This window comes from Artemia sp. Qi Xiang Cuo, chromosome 9 (assembly GCF_049724085.1).
Source record: "Artemia sp. Qi Xiang Cuo chromosome 9, ASM4972408v1, whole genome shotgun sequence".
Lineage (NCBI taxonomy): Eukaryota > Metazoa > Arthropoda > Branchiopoda > Anostraca > Artemiidae > Artemia > Artemia sp. Qi Xiang Cuo.
The window spans coordinates 38805992-38827429 of record NC_142802.1 but is presented as its reverse complement, the minus strand read 5'-3'; the positions used below and the strand labels follow the sequence as shown (position 1 = coordinate 38827429).

The following is a 21438-nucleotide window of genomic DNA, read 5'->3' as shown; positions in this document are numbered from 1 at the left end:
TTTGTATTGAATCTTGACTTCAATACTAATCCTTCTTTCCCTGGAAAGAAAATTGTTAATAATAAGAAACGATTAGACATTAGGTGACATAGAATGTATTTGCTCAAAAAGGAAGGATGGGCTGTATAGGCAGGAAGTAGGGCTCATGATGAATATGGGAGCTGCTAAATCTTGTTTAGGTTGGGAAGGTATTAATAGTAGAATGCTAGTTTACGACCAAAAAGCACAAGGTATTCATGCCAAGCAGATTATTTAGAATTTTAAAACTCAAACATTTTAATTTTTTTATGGTGTGTTATAATCACGAGCGTCTAGTGTGGGGGTGGGGTCTGGTAGTTGGACAATTGCTCCATACCCAAGGTCCCTCTTGATAAAAAAAAAGTCGCTTTTGGGTTTTTCATTGAAAGTGCTTTTTGCGACCTTTTCATTGAAAAAAAGAAGAAATTACCCAGACCCCGCTTTAAATCTTGAAGCATACATCCCCCCTCCATTTTTGTGAATTGACGTCACTGGTTTGAACCATGTGTAATATCAGTTTCGAGAAATTCCTCTTTAAAGATTTCAAAAAGCTTGTAAATCTTTTTTTAAACTTATTGTTCTAGAAATTGATACGTGCATGTAAAAATCAAATTAAAACTAAAGCGAGACCTAAGATGTAAACAGATTTATACTTTTAATCAAAGAAAGAATATCTTATTTTGGAGAATAAATCTCTAAGTTAATAAAATAAATACTAAGTAATAAGTTAGTAGCTTTCTGGTACTGCTCATTAATAGAACCTGCAATGGGATAACATGTAGCTGCTTGTATGACTAAAACTTTCCACTGGGCGAAGATTTAAAAAAGTAGGTCTCAGAATAAAAAGTACTAAGAAAACGTAAATATCAAAGTAACATTAGGATGTTTGGGCAAATAGGGCATTAATATGTTATGTGTTCCAGGATCTTTTGACCTACGACAGTTATTAGAGGAGTATTAAATTTTACTGTAAGTGAAATTTCAGCCTGGATTTTGACGAAATTACGCCACTGGTTTTCAGTATTATAACTGTGATGGATTTCTCTTTATTTCGTAGTCTGTAATGAATTCCATAAATGTTTCACAAGTTGGTCCAACTTATATTGAAGTCATTAAACTTGTAAAATTTACAGGGTTAGGTGTTGATATTCACAGTTTAAGTTTGCTTGTGAAATTTTTTCTGTTGTCAGTAAAGCGTCATTTTTGGTTAAGCATCACAGAATTAATTATAGTTAAAATTAGCACGGGTCACTGTTTACTTACAGTTTGTTGCTATGATCTGTTTGTTTGGCTCTTTGCTTATGATAGAAAAACACTATTTTTAATTTAATAAAGATATACCCTCCTGGAAAACCTGGCAACAAATGTAATATGGCAATAGAATAAAAACTGGAGTAAAAGAAATACGACCATCCCTTTCATATGAAGTGGCTCTGAGAAAAGAAAAACCATACATTGAAACCTTATAGCTGCATAATGTAGGCCACGCTAGAGCGTTATTCTCTATATAATAAGGGAAAAATTAATAGAAAAACTCTGGTAAAATAGCCTGACCAACCAGAATTGTCGTTTATTCGTTTATATTAACGACGACCCTTTTCAACAAAGATAATAAAATCACTTTAAGGTTTTCATTATCATAATATTATACATTAAAATTATTTTAAAAAAATTATGAGTATTAATGAAAAGTTTCCAAATTCCCTTGTATGGTGCGGGATTGAACTCGATACCTACGATTGACAGGCACGGTTACTTCCACTATACCAGCGCAAATAAACTTAAAATGAGCAAAAATTACTCCAAACGGGACTTAAGCTGCTAAATACCTTATATATATATATATATATATATATATATATATATATATATATATATATATATATATATATATATATATATATATATATATATATATATATTTAGTTGCATTTATATTTATTTAGTATATATTTAGTTGCATTTAGAGGTAAATGCAACTTTTCCCTAGGAAATGCGTAATTATAAAATAAGGTAAGAACGCGATAACAGTCGGATAATTTAACCAGAATTATATTATGATAACTTTCACCTGTACCTACAATCTAGTTTGGAGTTCGTTGAATTTATTCATAGTCAAAGTTGATCACTAACAATCCAGATATTCAACAGTCCAGATGTTAAACTTTTCGTACTTGTTAAGAATCCAGAAACACGCGAAGAACCACATCTAGAATCCAATGAAATCCTAATGATAAACAGGTGTCCGCTGCCTTGTGAGGTGTTGCTCACTCCGTGACAAAGATTTAAACTTTAGTTTTTTGGGATTGAAGGGGCAAAAAAAGGTACCTAGGTTAGGTTAGGCTACGTATTTGGTATATGCTATACTTTACCCCGGTGAAATACTTGGAAGTCATATTTTGGACATGTTCTGCATGACGCTCAGCTGTCTAGGTTTTGCTTTCACAGGCATTCTATTATCCCAGTTTTAAATAATCCTGTGTTACTTTTTACTATCATATATAATCATGAAATAATTGTGTACTCAGAGTTTAAAAGTTTCAGTTGATAGAGGTGTCTAAAATTATTTTCTTCCACAGTTAACCTTAAAGGGATAGTGCAGGGGGTAAATATGGGTGCCACAGTAACGCTGGGACTTACACTCCTCTCCTTATATGAAATAGTATACATCTTAACACTTCTCTCCTAATGTGAAATAACCTATATCAATTACGACTTGTATGGTCATCTCTTTATAACCTACAGAAAAATCGCCTGGAACATTAGATTGTTTAGCTAGCTTTTGAACTCTGAGGGATTCTTTTTCTTTTGTATAAAGTTTAATCGAAAGGCCGAAAATTGAGAGATGTTGAAGTTCGAATTAGTTGAAAAAACTTGCAAAGTATTTTTTTTTTTTTTTTTTTTTATTCCCAGTTTATCTGGCATTTTTAGGCCAAATCTAGCCAGATCGCAGAAGAAAAGAAAGAAAATTTCAGTTGATGAAAACTAGAATACAAAGAAAAAGCGCTAATGTTGGCTATTATTTTCCCAAGCGTGTATCATGAAAATGTTCGTATTCTAGATTGTAAGGTCATTTCTGTAATTTGTAAGACCATTTCTGCTCAGTATTCTTATGATATTTGTTTTAAGTCACCCTAAAAAAATAATTGCGGTTGTTTTCGTAACAGGGTGACGCAACTTTGGAAAGCTGAGCAACAGAAGACAAATGCAAAAGTGGCCCAAGGCATTGCTGATGCTTCAGAGTACATGAATCTGTTTCCTAACTTCGAGGAATCGTTGCGAGTGAGTTTTCAATATCTTTGAAATTGATTTGATTTTAGAAACAGAAGTGCAAGATAATTAGCTAAATGCTATATTTAAGTTATTGTTTGGTATTGAGAACTGGATGTTTAAATCAAGAAAAACTGGCAAAGAGCCAATCCAGGTTACTCGTATTATGTGTTCTTGATTCAGCTGTATAGAAATCTGTAGAAAGTACGGTTTTTGGATCCTTAACTCCTAGAGCAATTTTATTCGCTCTGAATAAAGTTTGCTCTGATCCTAGAACAAATTTTATTCGACATTCTGGCAAATTAAGTCTTGGAAAGGGTAATGTCCAAAAAAGTATGTTTAGGGATGGGTTGACTAGCATTGGTGGGTGAAAACAGAATAATTCAACCAAAATCTTCTCACTCTTATTTCTTTTAGCGTGATCGGTACTTCCCATAGCTACGTAATAAATATCGAAAGATAATTTTGTTAGTGCTCATTGAGTAAATGTATCCTTTTTTATATTTTTGATCCTTCTTTACCTTATGACGAATAGGTATTAAGCCATCCTTGTAATGCTTTAAATGCGTAGCCTCCTTATATCTTAGTATTCCCAAGAAATCTCTTCTTAGGATATAGGGTTAGAACAGAAAAAATGTGAAGCTCTGCCTAACGGGAAGCTGCTTACTTTAACTCAGAAGATAATAAATAAAATTCAGTAGGTCATTACAATACTCATGACAAAGAGCATAAAGTCTAGCCAAGATTCAGCCAAGAAGTCTCAATCATAAATCCCCCACATGTGGGGATTTTCTTTATGAGAGGAAAGTATATCCCATGGGAGGACTTTGATGTGTAAACATAGGAAGATACATATCGCTACTTTGTTTTCAAAATTACCTCTGCGAAAAACAACTCAACTTTCTACAGGTTGTAGGTTTCTTTATTAGGAGTCATGACTAAATAGGACACTATTGTCGCTTCATCGGTTTTATTTAAGGTATTTATTACTTCGTAAGGTATTTCTTTATTAATTCGCTGGTTCGTAGTAAAAAGGTCGTATCTGCACTTTTTCAAATTTCGAGGAAAACAACTGAAAAAATCGATTTTTGTGGAGATGAAGGTGTGGTAGAAAGAAAAATTAATTAAACGCCAGTTTGAAGCCGCTAGTCTGGGATACCTGTTGGTAGAGTTTTGGTTCTCTTGGGCGAAATTTACTAGGTCAAAACGTCAAACGAAAAACGAATACATTTTTGGCCGTCCTTTTGTTGCTAAGGTATTTACGACAAAGGGCTAGAGAGCACTTCGGTTCCTTTCCCACTGTGCTACGACAATTTGTCAACAAGGTTTTCTCGGGAATAGCCAAGGCTTATCTTATGGCTCAAACACGAAATTTTTACTTTTTTGCGCTGCTTTGACCATTTATACTTTGCGCTACTTTGACCATTGAAATTTGAACTTCTATTCAAATGATTATAAACCAACTTCAGAAATTTCGATTACATGGTTAAAACAACAAAACAAGGTAACTGATTAGGCCTTTGCTGGTTGTCTTTCCCCCTTCTCGGCTTTTTCAGTGTGATAGGTGGGATGCAACTTCTTCTTTTGGATATGCTGTCTGTACTGCGGTGGGTGGGTGGTCATTTCTTTTTACTTTTGCAAGCAAAAACTCACTTGTAGTATGTCACATAACGAGGAGACATAAGCCTGTTGACTGGCAGTACATATTTTATGTTTTCAATAGGAATAACAGGTTGGCGATCCAACGTTTTGGAAACACAAGAAACTTAACTTGTGTGGAAGAAATGTCATTCCTTGCTTTAAGTTGAGCCTCCATAGTTCAGCCATAATGTTGTATTGCTGATTTGTTCAGCCGAAAGGCATCTTACGACAAAACAAACTATACCACTAGAAAGTTCGCAAAGAATAACAGTAGATAGCGTTCGTATGTCAATTTTGACTAGGGTGTCAGTTACGACCTTGGTGCTATCAGTCGGTGCATTCTCTTTAAATTTATGTTTGGATTTTGGATGTTTGGATTTTCGCCTTAGCTCTATTCTTGCACCCTTACTGCCTTTGAAACTTCAAACAACTTTATTTACTTTAAAGTAGAAGTCTTCAAGCTATGGTTTACAGGCCTAATCTGTTCGTTAAGTGGTTTGTTAAGATTGTAATTGCGTCTGAACTCAGAATTTGAACTAACTTCTTATATCCTAGAGGACATTTCTATAACAGATAAATATGATTTATGGTTCGTTATAAACGCAAATTTTCGTAATTTGTCAATTTAAAAAGTTGTTCTGTAAAGAAGGGCAGAAAGAAATAAAATATTTGCTCGAATGCAAAAAAAATAGATCGCATGTATTTCTTTTGGTGTATATTTTAGACATAATCAAAATTTTCTCTTGCTGGCTTGAACAAGACCCACAAGCAGTGTTAAAAATTTCGAAATTTTATGTCTGTAAGCAAATATCGCAGATACTTAAGAAAGGTTCCTCTTCATGGAAAAGCCCTCTTCATCTAATGCTTGACATAAATTGATGGCCTTTGTTGGCCAGTATAGATAATGTCTGCATAGGAAATTGGTTCTAATCGATTAAAAGAAACGTGCAATTCCAGATCAACTGAACAATAAAATAGTAGTTCTTTAGAATTGGTTCTAATGGCCCCCTAATTTATTTTCTGGTCATCAGTACAAGTTTTCAGTATTATAGTTTTCTTTTTTTTTATGATGTTTATGGTCAAAAAGAGAAAAAAAAATAGTTACTTTTTTCGCAAAGAGTCGATTTTAGCTTTATCTTTTTGTTGCGTCTTATTTCTAAATTTTAAGATTAAAAAGAATATCTGATTTAAATTTCAAAGTGGTATTTTTTTTGCGGAAAATCGGATGTAACTGTAGTCAGTTTGTTTTCGTGTTGCGAGACGTGTCGTTTAGAAACTTTTATTGCAGAGACAAATGGCTTTAATACAATTTTTGTATGTAATACAGGTTAATTGAAGTCCTCATAATTCATTCAATACCTAAGAGTATGTACGCATCTGGGACTTTTATTTTGGAATGGTTCAACGTTTTTTTCTTTGAGAGGAGAAGAATTTTTGTCAAAATTAACAAATTTTGAAATAAAAATATCTAAAAAAATTGCAGATAATATAAAGAATATGGGCAAATACAAGAACAGTCGTAAATATCGTAAGATACTAAAGGAGGGGAGGGGTTAGGATATGAGAGGGGGATAGCAGCATGTGTGTTAACCTGCATTTTCACGATAATTCATGTTTTCAAGATAATTTCCAAAAACAAAAGCTTAAGAATTACAAGAAAAGTTCTAGGCTTCCTGCTAGTCTTTGGTAAATGTGTTTGAGTTAATTTTATTTCAATATTTATAAACCCAAGACATCTAAAAAGAAATAAAAAGACGAAGAAAAGAGATAGTAGGATTCATATACTTTTATTGTTTATGAAGAAGATTGTCCCTCCGTAGACACATTTATCCCTACCTGTGCTCTCCCACAAGACAAATAAATGTGTATGTCTCTGCGTGGGACCTAATAGCAAAAGGAAGGGAGAGGTTACAGAACAAAAAGTAAATTATTTTAAGGACAATACAGCATCCACATCAGCTTACAAGTAAACTAACTGAAAGAGACTAAAAAATTGATACCCTAAATTACTTATACTAAAGTATTGATGCCATAATTACAGTTTGTCTTTCTTGTGTTTTCTTAGTTTTATAGTTTGACACGAAACTGGAATTCTGCTTTATTTTATAGCTTGTGGCTGTCGTTTTTAAAGTGTTATCGTATTATCCCGTCGTATATAGTATCGCATTTACCATTCTATTATCTTATACAATAAACCAACATTTTGTTCTTACTAGCATTTTGATGTAATTTTGTATCGTTTGGTTGTTTTCAGGCTCAAAGATATTTGGAACAGAGTGAAAAAATCGTCCCAGCTAGCCAGTATTCAACAAGGACGTCTAACGACCAGAGAAATGTCTTCGAAGAACTTTCCCAAGCCTTTACTTCTGGCTCAAACCTTATCGGAACTAGGGAAAATAATGCTAACGATGGTAGGCTACATATTTTACGTATATTCCTGATGACCTAAGCAAATTGAGGCAAAATCCATCTGTGTGTGCTTCGATAGAAGTGTGCTTAACTTCAACCGCACTCTCTCTACCTAGTCATACTACACATGCAGGGTCGTATCCAGTATTTATTTTTCGGGGGGGGGGGGGGTATAAAAGGATTTTTTTTCGGGGGGGGGGGAGGGGGTACAAAATAACGTTTTTTAAAACTCATAAAAAATTTGTTTATATTCATTTTTGTTACGTTTTTACGAGTAGGACAAACATTTTTGGGGGGGGGGGTCAAACCCCCCTAACCCCCAGGATATGGCCTTGTACACATGTATGCTTTTGTAAATGAAACGATCCTCAAATTAAAAAAGTTGTTCAGCTTCAATCCTGAACAGTGAAGAGGGCCTCTGACGCCTGCACATTCTTTACTTGACACTGTATGTCTTGCTAGCTCTTAGGTAACAAAAACCTGTTTCGCAGTCCGTATCCATCTTATTCATTTTAGGGGCAAACTATTCCTGTTTGCATGGGATTTAAATGTGTCTTGCAAATTTAAAAGCGTTCCACCCTTTACATGGATTTCTGTTTCTTTGGGGTAGATCGTTTATTTGGCAGCTGCTTATTGCTGTTTTGTGTAGTGTAGTATCAGAAGTTTGATTATGGTCTTTGGTTTAAGCCGACGGCTTTCTGGAATTTTTAAGTTGTCACTCGCTTTTCATATAGCTGAAAATTCAATAGTTGTATTTTGGGCTCTAAGAAGAATAGGAGGAAATACCAGTTATTTGTCAGGAGAACTCTGTGAACGTAATTCTCTGAATAAGGCTAGTCTCGAGGTCCCAAAAATTATTCCTTGCGAACAAAACGCTTGTATGTGTATCGCAAAAAAAAGAAGATTTAATGGCTTAAAAAGTTTTTTTTAGAATACGTGGAAATCAAATTCCTAGAATAGTTTAACTGAAAAGCAGGTGACCCAACTAGACGGTTACAATTGCGATGTTTCTGCTTGAAAATAACTTTATTCCTGCCACCAAATCATTGTTGTTAATTTTAAAAGTGGACCATTCTTACTGGCTAATCTTTGTTGTTTCGACAAGAATATAGAAACTAATATTACTTGGTGGTAGGACCAGCTCGAATCTTGAAGCGAATTTTTATTAACCTTGTCAGAAATCAGGACAAATTTTGAAACATTCTCCCTTGCTTTTTAACTTAGTTTACATTTTTTTGCTTTCAAATTACTCTGTGATAGAGATGGAAGCAAGTTTTTTTTTTAGCCTCGAATACGTATCAAAAAGCATTAATAGGTACACCCACTAGCCACAATTGTGAACCCACCTTCTTCAGATGGTTTAAGAGCCGTTTCTCACCTCAAATCATAGAACCTTTAACCACTACTGATACTATAAGCTTGAGAGAGGCAATTAGACGAAAAAGAAAATATTGCTACTGTGAAAAGTCCTATGATAATATGATAATATGAAATGATGCTATGAACTTTGCGTAACACTACAATACAAACTCCCAGAAATATGAAACACTGAAGCCTGCTAGCGTCTGGCCTTTAAAGCCAATGGTATAAAATTTCTTTGGTAAAATTTCCTTGGTTTTAGCTAGGCTGTAGCTATGTGCCTATCACATTTCAAGTAAATTCGGCCATTTTATTGATCTTGCGAAAGATAGGTACTGCTCGGAAATTGGGTAAGTCTGAGAAAATCTCTTTCCGCTGTCTCCTTGCCCTAATATTTTCCGGTACTTGTTAATTATCCAGAACACACTCAAGTTCTTGATCTAAATGTAAGATATGAGAAAACCGGTTTCATAACGACAAAGACATTGACGGGTGACAGAATGCATTGTACTTATGTATTTTGAGTGACATATTTGCACATTAGGGGGGGGGGGAGATCGGGGTAAAGCATTTGGACAGCGTGAAGTTAGAAAACAAATCTTGCTTTATAATATGCAAAATAATTGTAGCTAACACATTTTGCATGCAGACCCGCTATACTTTACCCCCCCCCCCCCTTAATGTCTAAATATATAGCCCAAATTATATAATTCCAGTGTATTCTGTCACCCGTAACTTGTCTTTGTGACTATCAAACCGGTTTTCTCAGATGTTACATTGAAATCAAGAACTTAAGTGTCTTCTGGATAATTAGCAAGTGCCTATGTTCCTCATTAATCATTGGTCTTTATTTTTGTTCCAAAAGTACAATACAACAACAAAATTGATCCATTCTAATTATTGTGAGCATAGAAAGGTCTGCATTGTTTGGCTGTTTTATCATTTAAAGCACACGGGTGGCTGAATTTGTTATTATCCACCATTTCAGAAGGAAAATAAGAGAATCGTAATTGATGATGAAATTTACTGCTAAAACGCACCCTATATAAACCTACAAAAGGCTATGTATGATTAATTCTGATTTATTCTACCAAGCATTGGCTGCTAAGTAGGCTGGTTATGTGGTTATCTCTCCAGTCCCTTTCTGTGAGCTAGGGGAAAGCACTTTAAGCAAAGAAGAAAGAGAATATGAATATTACCAACTAATTTTTCTATCTTTTCTAAATGTACATGCATTCTAAATATCCTATGTATGTCCTCAAGGCTAGATTAAATGCGTTGGAATTATTACAGCAGTTTCATACATCAAATCGAGAAGTGCTCTTTCCCTTGACGAATAAAAGGCCACTCTCTATTAGAACAGCTTTATTTTTACAATTAAAGATTTCTTTAGATTGTGCAAGGGAATAGCATCCAACCATTGGAACCCAGTCCTAAAATCACTGAAATGTTTTAACCTAGGCATTGTCCTGATTGACCGGATTGACACTATAGCCTCCTTATTGATACAGTTTGGTGTAATTCTACGAAGGACTTAGGTTTTAATGGAAAAATGCCATAAATAAGTGGGTAATTGATGGGAGACTTTATCAGAATATGCTTATGAGATAAAATGGAAACTTATCTTTGGATCTGAGAGCATGCTACTTTCAGAGTTATGGAAACATCTGTTCACATCAAAGATCTGAAGGGCAAACATGAATTTCATGAACATTTTAAATTTGTGCTTCATCTTTCTGTGGTAACCAGTCCAGTACAAGGAGGCTACAGAGAGGCAACTCTCCGTGTCGGCCAATATTATAATCAAACTCAGCAGTACTTGCTGGTAACTGGAAATTTGAAATCAGGGTATTTTGACTATTGGTACTTTGATGTAATGAAGCGACATGCGCAACCCACTCCGAATTCTGCACATTCATGGGTCATTGTTTCAGCTGTCAAAATCACTTGTAAAAAAGAAAAAAGAAAAAAAAGTACTTGAAAGCCTAAAAATATCAGTGTAAGATCGCCTTTTATTGATTCTTTGAATAACTAACGATTGGTACATGTAACTGGTATTCCATTCATATTGATGTTTGGCATAACCACTCTAAATGATACTGAATTATTTTTGGAACTAAAAATAATGATAAAATGATAAAATTACTGTTTTCTTCAAGCGAAATTTGGGCTGTGTCTTCGTTTTGGCTTTTTCAAGCGATGGTTTTTTGCTTGTTCTGGCAGCTTCAGTTTCCCATATGGCCTTTTAAGGTGATTTACGCGTATGAAAGCTGTTTTTGTTGACTCAGCACTTAGTTAACTTCACATGAAAAATGCTTAATGAAAACACTACCTAATAGATTAGTCACTTCCCCTGTAGTTTTCAACGGTACTGTTCACGGGCTTTTGAAACGGATGAGCTTTTAAGTTAACCATCAAAATTATCTGTTAGCATCTTAGCTTTTGAATTGCTTATAGGTTATAAGAGGTGCTAACATTGTTTTTTTTTTCTCTTATTATAATACAGGTTGCTTATTATTTTTTGTATGTTATTATTTTGTAAATAATAACATGTTATTAATAATTATTATATAGGTTGCTTTTTTTTTTTTTTTTTTGTCTGGGAACGTAAATAATAACATGTTATTAATAATTATTTACAGTTATTAAGAAAAACTGGAATACACCCTGACGTGTCTTGTCTTGAAAGTTCGCTTTGAAATCATTCTAGGTCAAAAGATCAACACGTGTTCAGGCAATTTACCCTACTCACCGAGCATGAAAGCAGCTACGAACTGCAGAATGAATATTTTCTGTAGGAATGGGTGCATTCAGAAACTAAGGTGAAATAGCGGACATTCCACAAAGTTTCCATCGTCCTTCAAATATGACTAAGAACTTACTGTTCCTTGCTATGGGAGTTTCAAGACATTCAACAAAATAGTATCAGAACTCCAAAGCAAGTGCCCAAAATTTGCAGAGTCTTGGTACAGAGGTAGAAGGATAAAGCACTTGAAGTTGACCGCAGCTTCACTTCGGTTGGCTGTAGTTAAAGGTTTAAAACACTCATTGACAAGATATAGGCTCGAAATCTGACGGGTTAATAAAGCGCATAGTCATCCTGTTGAAGAACCCATTTTGTGTCACCAGTCATGCTGATTTAAATTGTTATGTGTTTCTGAACACATAACAGTTTGAAGCAATGTGCATAATTACAAGTGGGTGGGAAGGGGGGAGGGTTTGTCGGGTAAAGAGCCCACGTCGGCCTTGCAGTCATGTAAAATGAAAAAAAACTTGGTGATAGAAGAGACGTGGTGTTGTCACAGAGGCCAGTAAGTTAACTTTGCTTCTCCTACCATATCGATTGAAAATCCCTGTAGGATTCCGTTTCAAACAAGATGCAAAAGGCCTATTCCACTGCTAAAAACAAGATGATAGAAGGATCAGCGGAGTGTTAGAAAGACCAAGGACACACTTTATGCTTCCTATAAAACCAATTGGAAATCTGCGTTTTTCTGTTTCAAACATTTCTCCTTCCTTTGTGCTAGACGGTCGGTTATTGGAGGGAGGGGTGGGAGGAGTGGGGAATGTTGCAGATATACCGGGCTCATTTTGTAGCACTAATCATTTATACTGAAAACCCATGTATAGTTTCGCTTCCACATAGCTGTAACTTACCTACCTTTATTCTAAAAAAAGATTGCAGGGAAAAGTAGCGAGGAGAGAACCTACTTTTCACCTCCAGTAATACAGATTGAAAATCCTTGCGTGTTGCCACTTCAAACGAAGCACAACATTTCTATCTTTATACTAATCTCTGGTGGGAGAAGTTGGGTGGCTGTCGGAGGGTCCACGGGCCATTTTTGTGCCTTCAATACCACTTTCTGTAAATTGCTGCATAATTCCAGTGGAAAAAACGTGCAACAGGTCAATGTTTCTACTGAAAAGATGGCGCTGGGACGAAGAGCATTTTGGATGGATCAGGAGTTCAAGTTGATTGTGCAATCAAATAGATAGAAAATACTTACAGATCTCCATTGCATCTTTTATGGCGCAAAAGTTTAATGTCTTTGCTACAGGCCGGCTTTATAATGACATTAATTGTGAGCTAGAATATTAAAATTTAGGAGGTACTTATAATACCATTGCTCTATCTCAGTCCTAGACCTAACAAAAGAGATGAAATCAAGTGTTAGCGCTTTCAGACCCGTGGGAAAATTCTCTGAATCTCTAAGATATTTTGGCGATAGGGTCAGGAACCCTGGCATAATTTGAACATTTTTAGACTTTAATTCAGCTTGCATCTCAAACTGTTGCCTGAATGCTTGCCGGCTTGGCATAAAAACTTCAGATAGTCCTCTTCGACATACCCATTGATTTTCATCACTGACAGCCAATGAAAGCCTTCCGTTTTCGAAGAGAATGGTTTTCATTGGCTCTCAGTGACGTTATCAATTGGAATCGATTGTAATGCGCTCTTATATTCGGGGAGACACTACTCGCCTAACTTTTTATTGTGATTAAAAGTTTTATTCTTCATTCTCTTATGGTAATTGACCGCACACGCAACTGACTATTTAAACTAAAAGACTATATAGTGACTCTAGTGTTGTTTTACTGGCTTAGTCTTTTAAATAAACTTACTGTGTGAAATAATGGTTTTGATGGAGTCAAGCTTTAAGTGGTTTTCACACTACGTGTGCTATTCTCTATACTAAGTCGTTAAGTTAAGTTACTTCTAGCATAATCTTTCACTTTAACGAGTTATTTCACTTTAGGATGATGTAAAAATCTATAAAATGATCATAATCATCGTCTAAGATCATCAGTAGCAAACTTAAAAAATTAGCTATGTGGAACGGAGACAGAGATTCAAGCGCTTGTCAAAAGCGAGAGGGTTTTTAGGAAAATATCCATCATTTTCCTCAAAAATTGTCAATTGAACATCCAGAAATTGAGTTTTGCTTCTACTATGTTGAACTTTCTCATGACGTAACACAAATATGCGTAATGTAAAATTCTAAATAAAGCTCGAGTCTACTTGTCACTGCTTAATTTTCAGATAAAATTTGCTCCGGAGGATTACTTAGCGTGATGTTGAGTCAGGTTATGTTGATGTGAAAGGTTTATCGCTGTAGTGGCTACCGATCTTCATGTATAATTCGAGATAATATATGTTGTGTTTTACTTTGTCAAATAAAATCTTTTACTCGAATAATAAAAATTAGGTTCGGTGATCTGGATGTAAGAATCGCATAAGAGTTTCTTAAAAACCACTCAACACCAAATTGCTAAAAAACCACTACAGCACCAAGCCACTTGAGGCCAACAGAGTAGCGCAAGCCCATCCTCTGAACTATTCAATCGTTCACTTTTTACTCTTTCCCATGAACTTCCAGTTTCCTTTAAATCTTTTCTTATAACTTCTTCCCACCACATCAGGGAATGACCCGCTTTTCATTTGGCCCTAGATGGATGGCCAAAAAGCACAATATCTCATTTCTCTTCTTCCCCGTAGACCGAAACACATTGACGTTTGCCAACACAAAATCTTTGTCTGGCATTCTTGCGTCCAAAAGTTTAAAGATGCATGTATTGTTTATATTTTTTTTGTACTACTTTCAGTAAACCATTCTCTTTGGGTTGCAATTACTCTACCAAAGTGAAAACCGTGAACTAGTTTTGCTCGTTTTATCTATGTCGCTAATTGACCTGACATGATTTTAGATTGGGAAAGAGAGGAGGAGAGACAATGGGAACCTCAATCAGGTGAGCTTATTACTGACGAAGATATAGAACTGGATTTAGAAAACATGAACTTAGAGAATATTGACTACAGTAACATAAGTGAAGAGGATTTGCTTGGAGATTAAGGTTATGAGTAACCTAAGAAACTGGGTTCAAATTTTGCTATTGAGTAACGTTTTGTATATAGTGGAGTTACTGGTGGGTATGGTTCTTATTCTTCTGATAATAACAATTTTGCTTCAATACTGAGAATAGCTCGTGAGGCTGTTTATGGAGCTTGAGCTGTATTAAAAGCGGAGCTGACAAAAACTAGAATGCCAAATTTTGTTATAAACTACGATAAATAAAGATTGTATGTCAATTTTGAAATATCTATTTTGGGGGTGAACTGCCCTCATGATTTTTAGCGTCTACTGTAAAGTTATTATCTACTCTTTCATTCAAGGGGAGACTGAAAAGTTATAACAGTGAAAGTTGAATATCACTTAGATGTTAATCTAACTGTTAACATCAGCTAAGCTATTCTTGCAATCATGGTACGGAATTAATATTTGGGATGTATTTCCCTTTTCTCCTGGATCAAAAAAAGTGTTTTGACTTACTTAAGGGAATTTTCAATCACTGGCTTTGAGTTGTTTTGTTGATGCACTTAGCCGGTATATCAAAGTTTCTTTAAATCCTTGCTAAGGACCGCCACTAAAGTTACAACAAAAGCAGTTTCTTTAGACGATTCTTAACTGGTGAGGCGCCATGCAATACATTCCCTGGCTGAAGTAAATCCCGTGATATTACAAAGTGGGATACTTGTCAAATATTTTTGGCCCCCGACTTGGTTGAGGGAGGTTGTGGAGTCATTTCCCACTGACAGCAGGCTTTCAAAAAAGAAAAATAATATTCATAGTATTTAGAATTCTTAACAGAACAGTTACAAAATTTTGCAAATAAATTATTCAAAGCAAATTCAATTTTAGATATGCTTGATTATTTACAATTTCTTTTATGCGTGTTTATTTTCAAAAACATCTTTTTTCCGAAGAAGTAAGTTAATATTCACTAAATCATTTTAAAATTTGTAGTATTTAAAAAAAAAAAAAAAACACTTCTAAGTGTGTGTGTGTGTGTTTTTTTTTATAATACTGCCCCTTTTTAAGATGTTTAATCTAAATTTTGTTTTATTGTACTGCTGATGTAAGGGTGATTTTTGGTTTATGTGATCTTAATATTTTGGAAAAATATATGAAATTCTTATAATCTATTTCTTCTATGGATAGTCAGTTAATAATCACTTATATACACGAGCCCCGTAGGAAATTTTGGGATCCTTGCTTCATAAGTATTCATTTTTCTCCAGGGGGAGGGGCGATCTTTTAGTATTGCTTTGTTTATATAACCTTGTGTTTTTCCTAGCCCGTCTATTTCTCTCGATAATTGGTTTAATGCTTTTGCCAAATACGATATAATAAACGGTTTGCATGAAAAGCTGTATCTAACAGTATATTAATTTAAGACGATATGTTTCTTTCGCCTTCTGAAATAAAGATTAGCCTGAATCTTATATGATTACTCCTCATTCGGTGGGATCTCTTTTATTTTAGCTTACTTAACTATAATGGAAAGAAAATATCTTGTCAATGAAGAATAAAAAGGTACCAATGAGGGAGAGTGAAAGAAGTGTCGAAAACTGTTCTGCTTAAGATCCAAAATAAAGTCATCTTTATTTACGCCTTGTAAGCTTTATTTTGAGCTGTAGAATTTGGTGAGATGTGTTACCGTAGCTCTCTTTTGTATTTTTAATATTTTGAAGGAAGTGGAAGAATAAGAAAACAGGTTCAACAGGAACCTGGACGGAGGGAGGGGGGCAGCTTGGGACTTCCCTTCTTTTAAGATCTCAGTATTTATTCTATAATTTCTTAAGATTTTCCTATATTCCGCTTAAGTAACTCATGCAGAAAAATTCGTATGTATTCATTCTTTTGTTTAACATCAGCTGGTGGGATTAGATAACTCCATAGTTAAATCTTTACGTGGGAAACTCTTATGTATCCTCTTTTTTTCCGTTATTTTTTTTCTCCGCTACTAGCGGGGCACTGGAACATCATAGACTCATGTTAAATGACATTGCTATATCTAGTGCATTTTATCGTGGTTGCAGCGGTAGCTGCAATCTTCAAAAAGACGACACGGCCCATAGTTAAAAAAAAAGCTTGAAACCTAAAAATGGCGTCAGATCGGAACAAACAGTACGTCACATGAAATACCTTGGCCAAAAAGACAAAAATACCTTGGCCTTGGTTTGAACAAAAAGGAAGATCTATTTACTTGAACAACAGGGAAAATTACTTTTAGGCATGGGAAGCTACTTTTTTCCATTTTTTCTTTTCTCAGCTGGTAATGGGGCACTGAACCATCATAGACAGTTGTTCAAGGGCTCATTTTAAAGCAAATAGCTGCATCTACGCGCTTTTATGATAAGCAAAAATCAAAATTAAAAATAAAATCACTTTTTTTACACAAAAAAAAGTGTATTTCCGTACCCAAGATGATGATTCGGGTTGCAGCGGTAGCTAGCAACCTAGTAAGAGATGATCACGTCCCACACTAAGAAATAAAACAGCCCATAACTTTTAAAAAATAGTGCCAGATCGAAACACACAAAGAAAACATACTATTAGAACCGCCTTGTCCTAAAAAAGTAAACTTACAGTCCCCTGGCTTGAACAACAAGGGAACTTTATTGGCTTGAAACACTAAAAAAGTGGCTGCAGCCACAATATTCTGTATCGAAGGCATCTTTTTTCGATTTTTTCTCCGCAGCTAGTGGGGCACTGGAACATCATAGAGAGCTGTTTAATGGCTCGTTTTAAATAAAATTGCTTCATCTAATGCCTTTTGTAATTAAAAAAAGTTTTTAATGTAAAATAATTTTTTACGAAAAACTGCATTTTCGCATAAAACTTGTTAGGGTTGCAGCGGTAGCTAGCAATACATAAAGGATCGATACTACTCATTATAAATGCGGATATTATAATAAAGGAGATCGCTGAAACTTGATAAAATAGGAAAAAATTGCATAAAGGATCAGTATAGTTCATTATAAATGGGGACTATCTAATTTTCATCGGATATATCTGAAACCTAGTAAAGAACAAACCACGGAACATACTAATTAAAAGTTAAGATAATACAAGCATCTTTTGAAAAGTTACTGGTCTAGTTTATAGTGCCATAGTGAGCATCGGGTCTTGCTATTCCAATGATTAAACAGCCATAGGCTTTTTCCTGTTTGTAATCCGGGTTGCAGCGGTAGCTAGCAACCTAGTTAGAGACGATCACGTCCCATAGTAAAAACTACAATAACCCACAACTCCTAAAAATAGAGTCAGATCAAATTCTCTGAAGTCAAGGAGGCACACTTGTGCCTCTATAAAGAGGCGACCCACCACAATGTTAAGCGATTTCAGGTCCTAGAGGTCGAAGAGAGACGGCGGTAATTTCATTTTGTAGCCCTAGCTTAAACTAAGAAACTTGCAAAATTTCATCCTCCTCTGACTTTATCTTCGAAGGGTAAACTTGGCCCGAAGTTTCGACCCACCCACCACAGCCCCCCCTTAAAGTTTTCAGAATTGGCAGTAAATTATAGTTTAAGCTTTCTAATTGCTGGGGAGCTTATACAAGAAAATTAATCTCAATCCGATCACACCTTCCCTTTTTTAAAAAAACCAAATATAGCCACTTAAAATTCATCATCATTTCTTTTTTTTTTCTTAGCCACGCCTACAGGCCACAGTTGGCAACAGATCCGGTTGAATGAGGACTCAGTCGAAGCAGAATTCGACCTGTTAAGGCCTTTTGATATTTTCAGACCGAAAAAATTATCCCCCGAATTTACATTTACGAAAAACCTTAGTTTTTTTCAAATAATACACATAAACAGGTTAGACATGCTTTGTTATGAAAATATCTGCGCGTCAATTTTCATAACAAAGCATGCCTAACCTGTTTATGTGTATTATTTGAAAGAAAAAACTACGTTTTCTAAAGAGTTAAAGAGGCTGAGTTACAAGGTCAACCCTTAAAACGTACAGGGATAACATGTCAGTGTGGACAGAGTTCTGACTGCAAATCTTGAAGACAAAGCTCCCAGAGAGAACACTTTGAGAAGACAATAGTCTTGAGGCTAAGTTTAGGCGAGACTAACACAATAACTTTTCTTTAGTTGTGATACTTACAAAAGAATAAGCGTCTGATTGCACAAACTAAACTCCATCTATGTTTCTTGGACAAAAAACAAAAGAACTCAGTGTGGACAGAGTTCTGACTGCAAATCCTGAAGACAAAGCTCCCAGAGAGAACACTTTGAGAAGACAATAGTCTTGAAGCTAAGTTTAGGCTAGACTAACACAAGAACTTTTCTTTAGTTGTGATACTTACAAAATAATAAACAAATGAAATAACAGGTCTTTTCCCAAATAATCTGTTACAGCTCTCTCTTCAAAGAGAAGATTTAGAAGGACTTCTGAAGCTCAGTATCTGACAAGGCCAACACTAAAAAGTTGAAAACACGTTTTTTCCCAAATAATCTGGAATACAAACCTCTCTCTTGAGAGAGAAGGTTTAGAGGTAGCCTACTTTTGAAACTAAGTTTCTGAATAGTTTTGACATAGGCTAGGAAGTTTTAACAGGTATTTCTAAAAATGCCAGGTAAAGCCAAACTACTAAGGCAAAAGAAAAAAAGTAGGTATGAGGAGAATGTGGAGCAAAAAAGAGAAGAAGGAAGGAGGTACTACAAAAAAAAGAGAGACAAGAAAGGAGGATATTAAGAAAAAATTTCAGGAGGATAAGTTGGCAAAGGAACGAAATCAAGGAGGCACACTTGTGCCTCTACTATAAAGAGGCGACCCACCACAATGTTAAGCGATTTCAGGTCCTAGAGGTCGCAGAAAGACGGCGGTAATCGCATTTTTTAGCCCAAGCTCAAACTAAGAAACTTGCAAAATTTCATCCTCCTCCGACTTTATCTTCATGGGGTAAACTGGGCCGGAAGTTTGGACCCTCCCACCACAGCCCCCCTTTAACGTTGTCCGATTGGGCTGAAATTTAGAGGTTAAGCTTTCCTAGGGCCCGGGAGCTTATCCTCGAAATTTCAGCTCAATCCGATCACTCCTTCCCTGTTTTCAAAAAACCAAATATAGCCACTTAAAATTCATCATCATTTCTTTTTTTTTTCTTAGCCACGCCTAGAGGCCACAGTTGGCAACGAATCCGGTTGAATGAGGACTCATTCGAAGCAGAATTCGGCCTGTTAGGGCCTTTTGATATTTTCAGACAGAAAAAATTATCCCCCGAATTTACATTTACGAAAAACCTCGTTTTCCTATATTAGCCCATGTTAATTTCTCCCACCACAGCCCCCCTTTAACGCTTTTTGATCAGGCTGAAATTTAGAGGATAAGCTTTTCTGGGGCCTGGGAGCTTATCCTTGAAATTTCATCTCAATCTGATCACTCCTTCCCTGTTTTCCAAAAACCAAATATCAAGTTTTGTGGGGATTTGCTTGCGTCAAAAATACATCGCACAGAATAAAAATAATGTAATGTCTCTGTGGTACAGTTTTTCCAAAAACCAAATATCAAGTTTTTTGGGAATTTGCTTGCGTCGAAAATAGCTTTAATTTACTAAAAAACAATTACTATTGTGTCTGTATAGTCCAGTGGTTGATACTCCAGACTGTCAGGCGGAAAACTCGGGTTCGATTCACCATCAGAGCAAATTTTTTATATACTGAATTTTAACTTTAAAAAGAAATTCAGTTTCTTTTTTAAATTATTTGAAAAAAATTACGTTTTCTAAAGAGTTAAAGAGGCTGAGTTACAAGGTCGACCCTTAAAACGTACAGGGATTAGGAGGCACAGTTGGGGGGCTGTTAAAGAGGCTGATTCACAAGTTCGAACCTTAAAACGTACAGGGATTAGGAGGCACCCTGTACGACGTGATTTGAGTATTCAGGAATTAAAAGCCTTAACACAAGAATATTCAAGAGCGGGGGGTTTGGGGGCGGCAGCCCCCCAACTTTAACTCCTGACACGATCAGCTAACAGTTAGTCAAGCAATAATAAGTAATAAACTGTACAAAAGCGTGCAGAAATTATTTGAAAAAAACTACGTTTTCTAAAGAGTTAAAGAGGCTGAGTTAAAAGGTCGAACCTTTAAACGTACAGGGATTAGGAGGCACAGTTGGGGGGCTACTGCCCCCCAAACCCCCACTTTCGCAGCCTTTAAATATAAAAAAATTCTTTAAACTGAAAGTAAGGAGCGACATTAAAACTTAAAACGAACAGAAATTATTCCGTATATGAAAGAGGCTGTGCCCTCCTCAACGCCTCGCTCTTTAGGCTAAAGTTTTTATTGTTTAAAAAAAGAGTTGTGAGAAAGTCAAACTTTAGCGTAAAGAGCGAGGCGTTGAGGAGGGCACAGCCTCTTTCATATACGGAATAATTTCTGTTCGTTTTAAGTTTTAATGTCGCTCCTTACTTTCAGTTTAAAGAAATTTTTTTTATATTTAAAGGCTGCGAAAGTGGGGAGTTTGGGGGGCGGTAGCCCCCCAACTGTGCCTCCTAATCCCTGTACGTTTTAAGGTTCGACCTTTTAACTCAGCCTCTTTAACTCTTTAGAAAACGTAGTTTTTTTCAAATAATTACAGTAAAGAACGATAAAATGAAATTTGGGACAAACACTAAATCATCATATTCGTGTTATTATAGTATTAACCTTTGTCCGAGGAGCGCGGGTTCTGTTCCTGGCCTGGCCGGTTATTTGGTTTGGGACGGGGGTCAGTATATACTTTAAAGCGTGTCTTGGGTAGCAAAGATGACAAAGTAGTTCATTTTTACTAGCTCATGCTCTGTAAAAGCCTAAGGATTTTCCTTTGTGTAATCAAGGTTAAGGTCAACATTTCTTGCACAAGGCTTACAGAACCAACCTGCATGCTAGTCTATCTTTAAAGAAATGTCAATC

At 35.6% G+C, this 21438-nt stretch overlaps 1 protein-coding gene across 2 annotated transcripts in view; it reads left to right on the top strand.

Moving 5' to 3' along the window:
• The window catches only part of beta'COP (coatomer subunit beta'), a 58341-nt gene extending 42668 nt beyond the window's left edge, over positions 1 to 15673 (top strand). For both annotated transcript variants that reach the window (XM_089094527.1, XM_089094528.1), the window contains exons 8-10: positions 3186 to 3300; positions 7184 to 7340; positions 14404 to 15673. In XM_089094527.1, the coding sequence (XP_088950653.1) occupies positions 3186 to 3300; positions 7184 to 7340; positions 14404 to 14549 (418 nt within the window). In that variant the 3' untranslated portion in view covers positions 14550 to 15673. The remainder of the gene's footprint in view (positions 1 to 3185; positions 3301 to 7183; positions 7341 to 14403) is intronic.
• The last annotated feature ends 5765 nt before the right edge of the window (positions 15674 to 21438 follow it).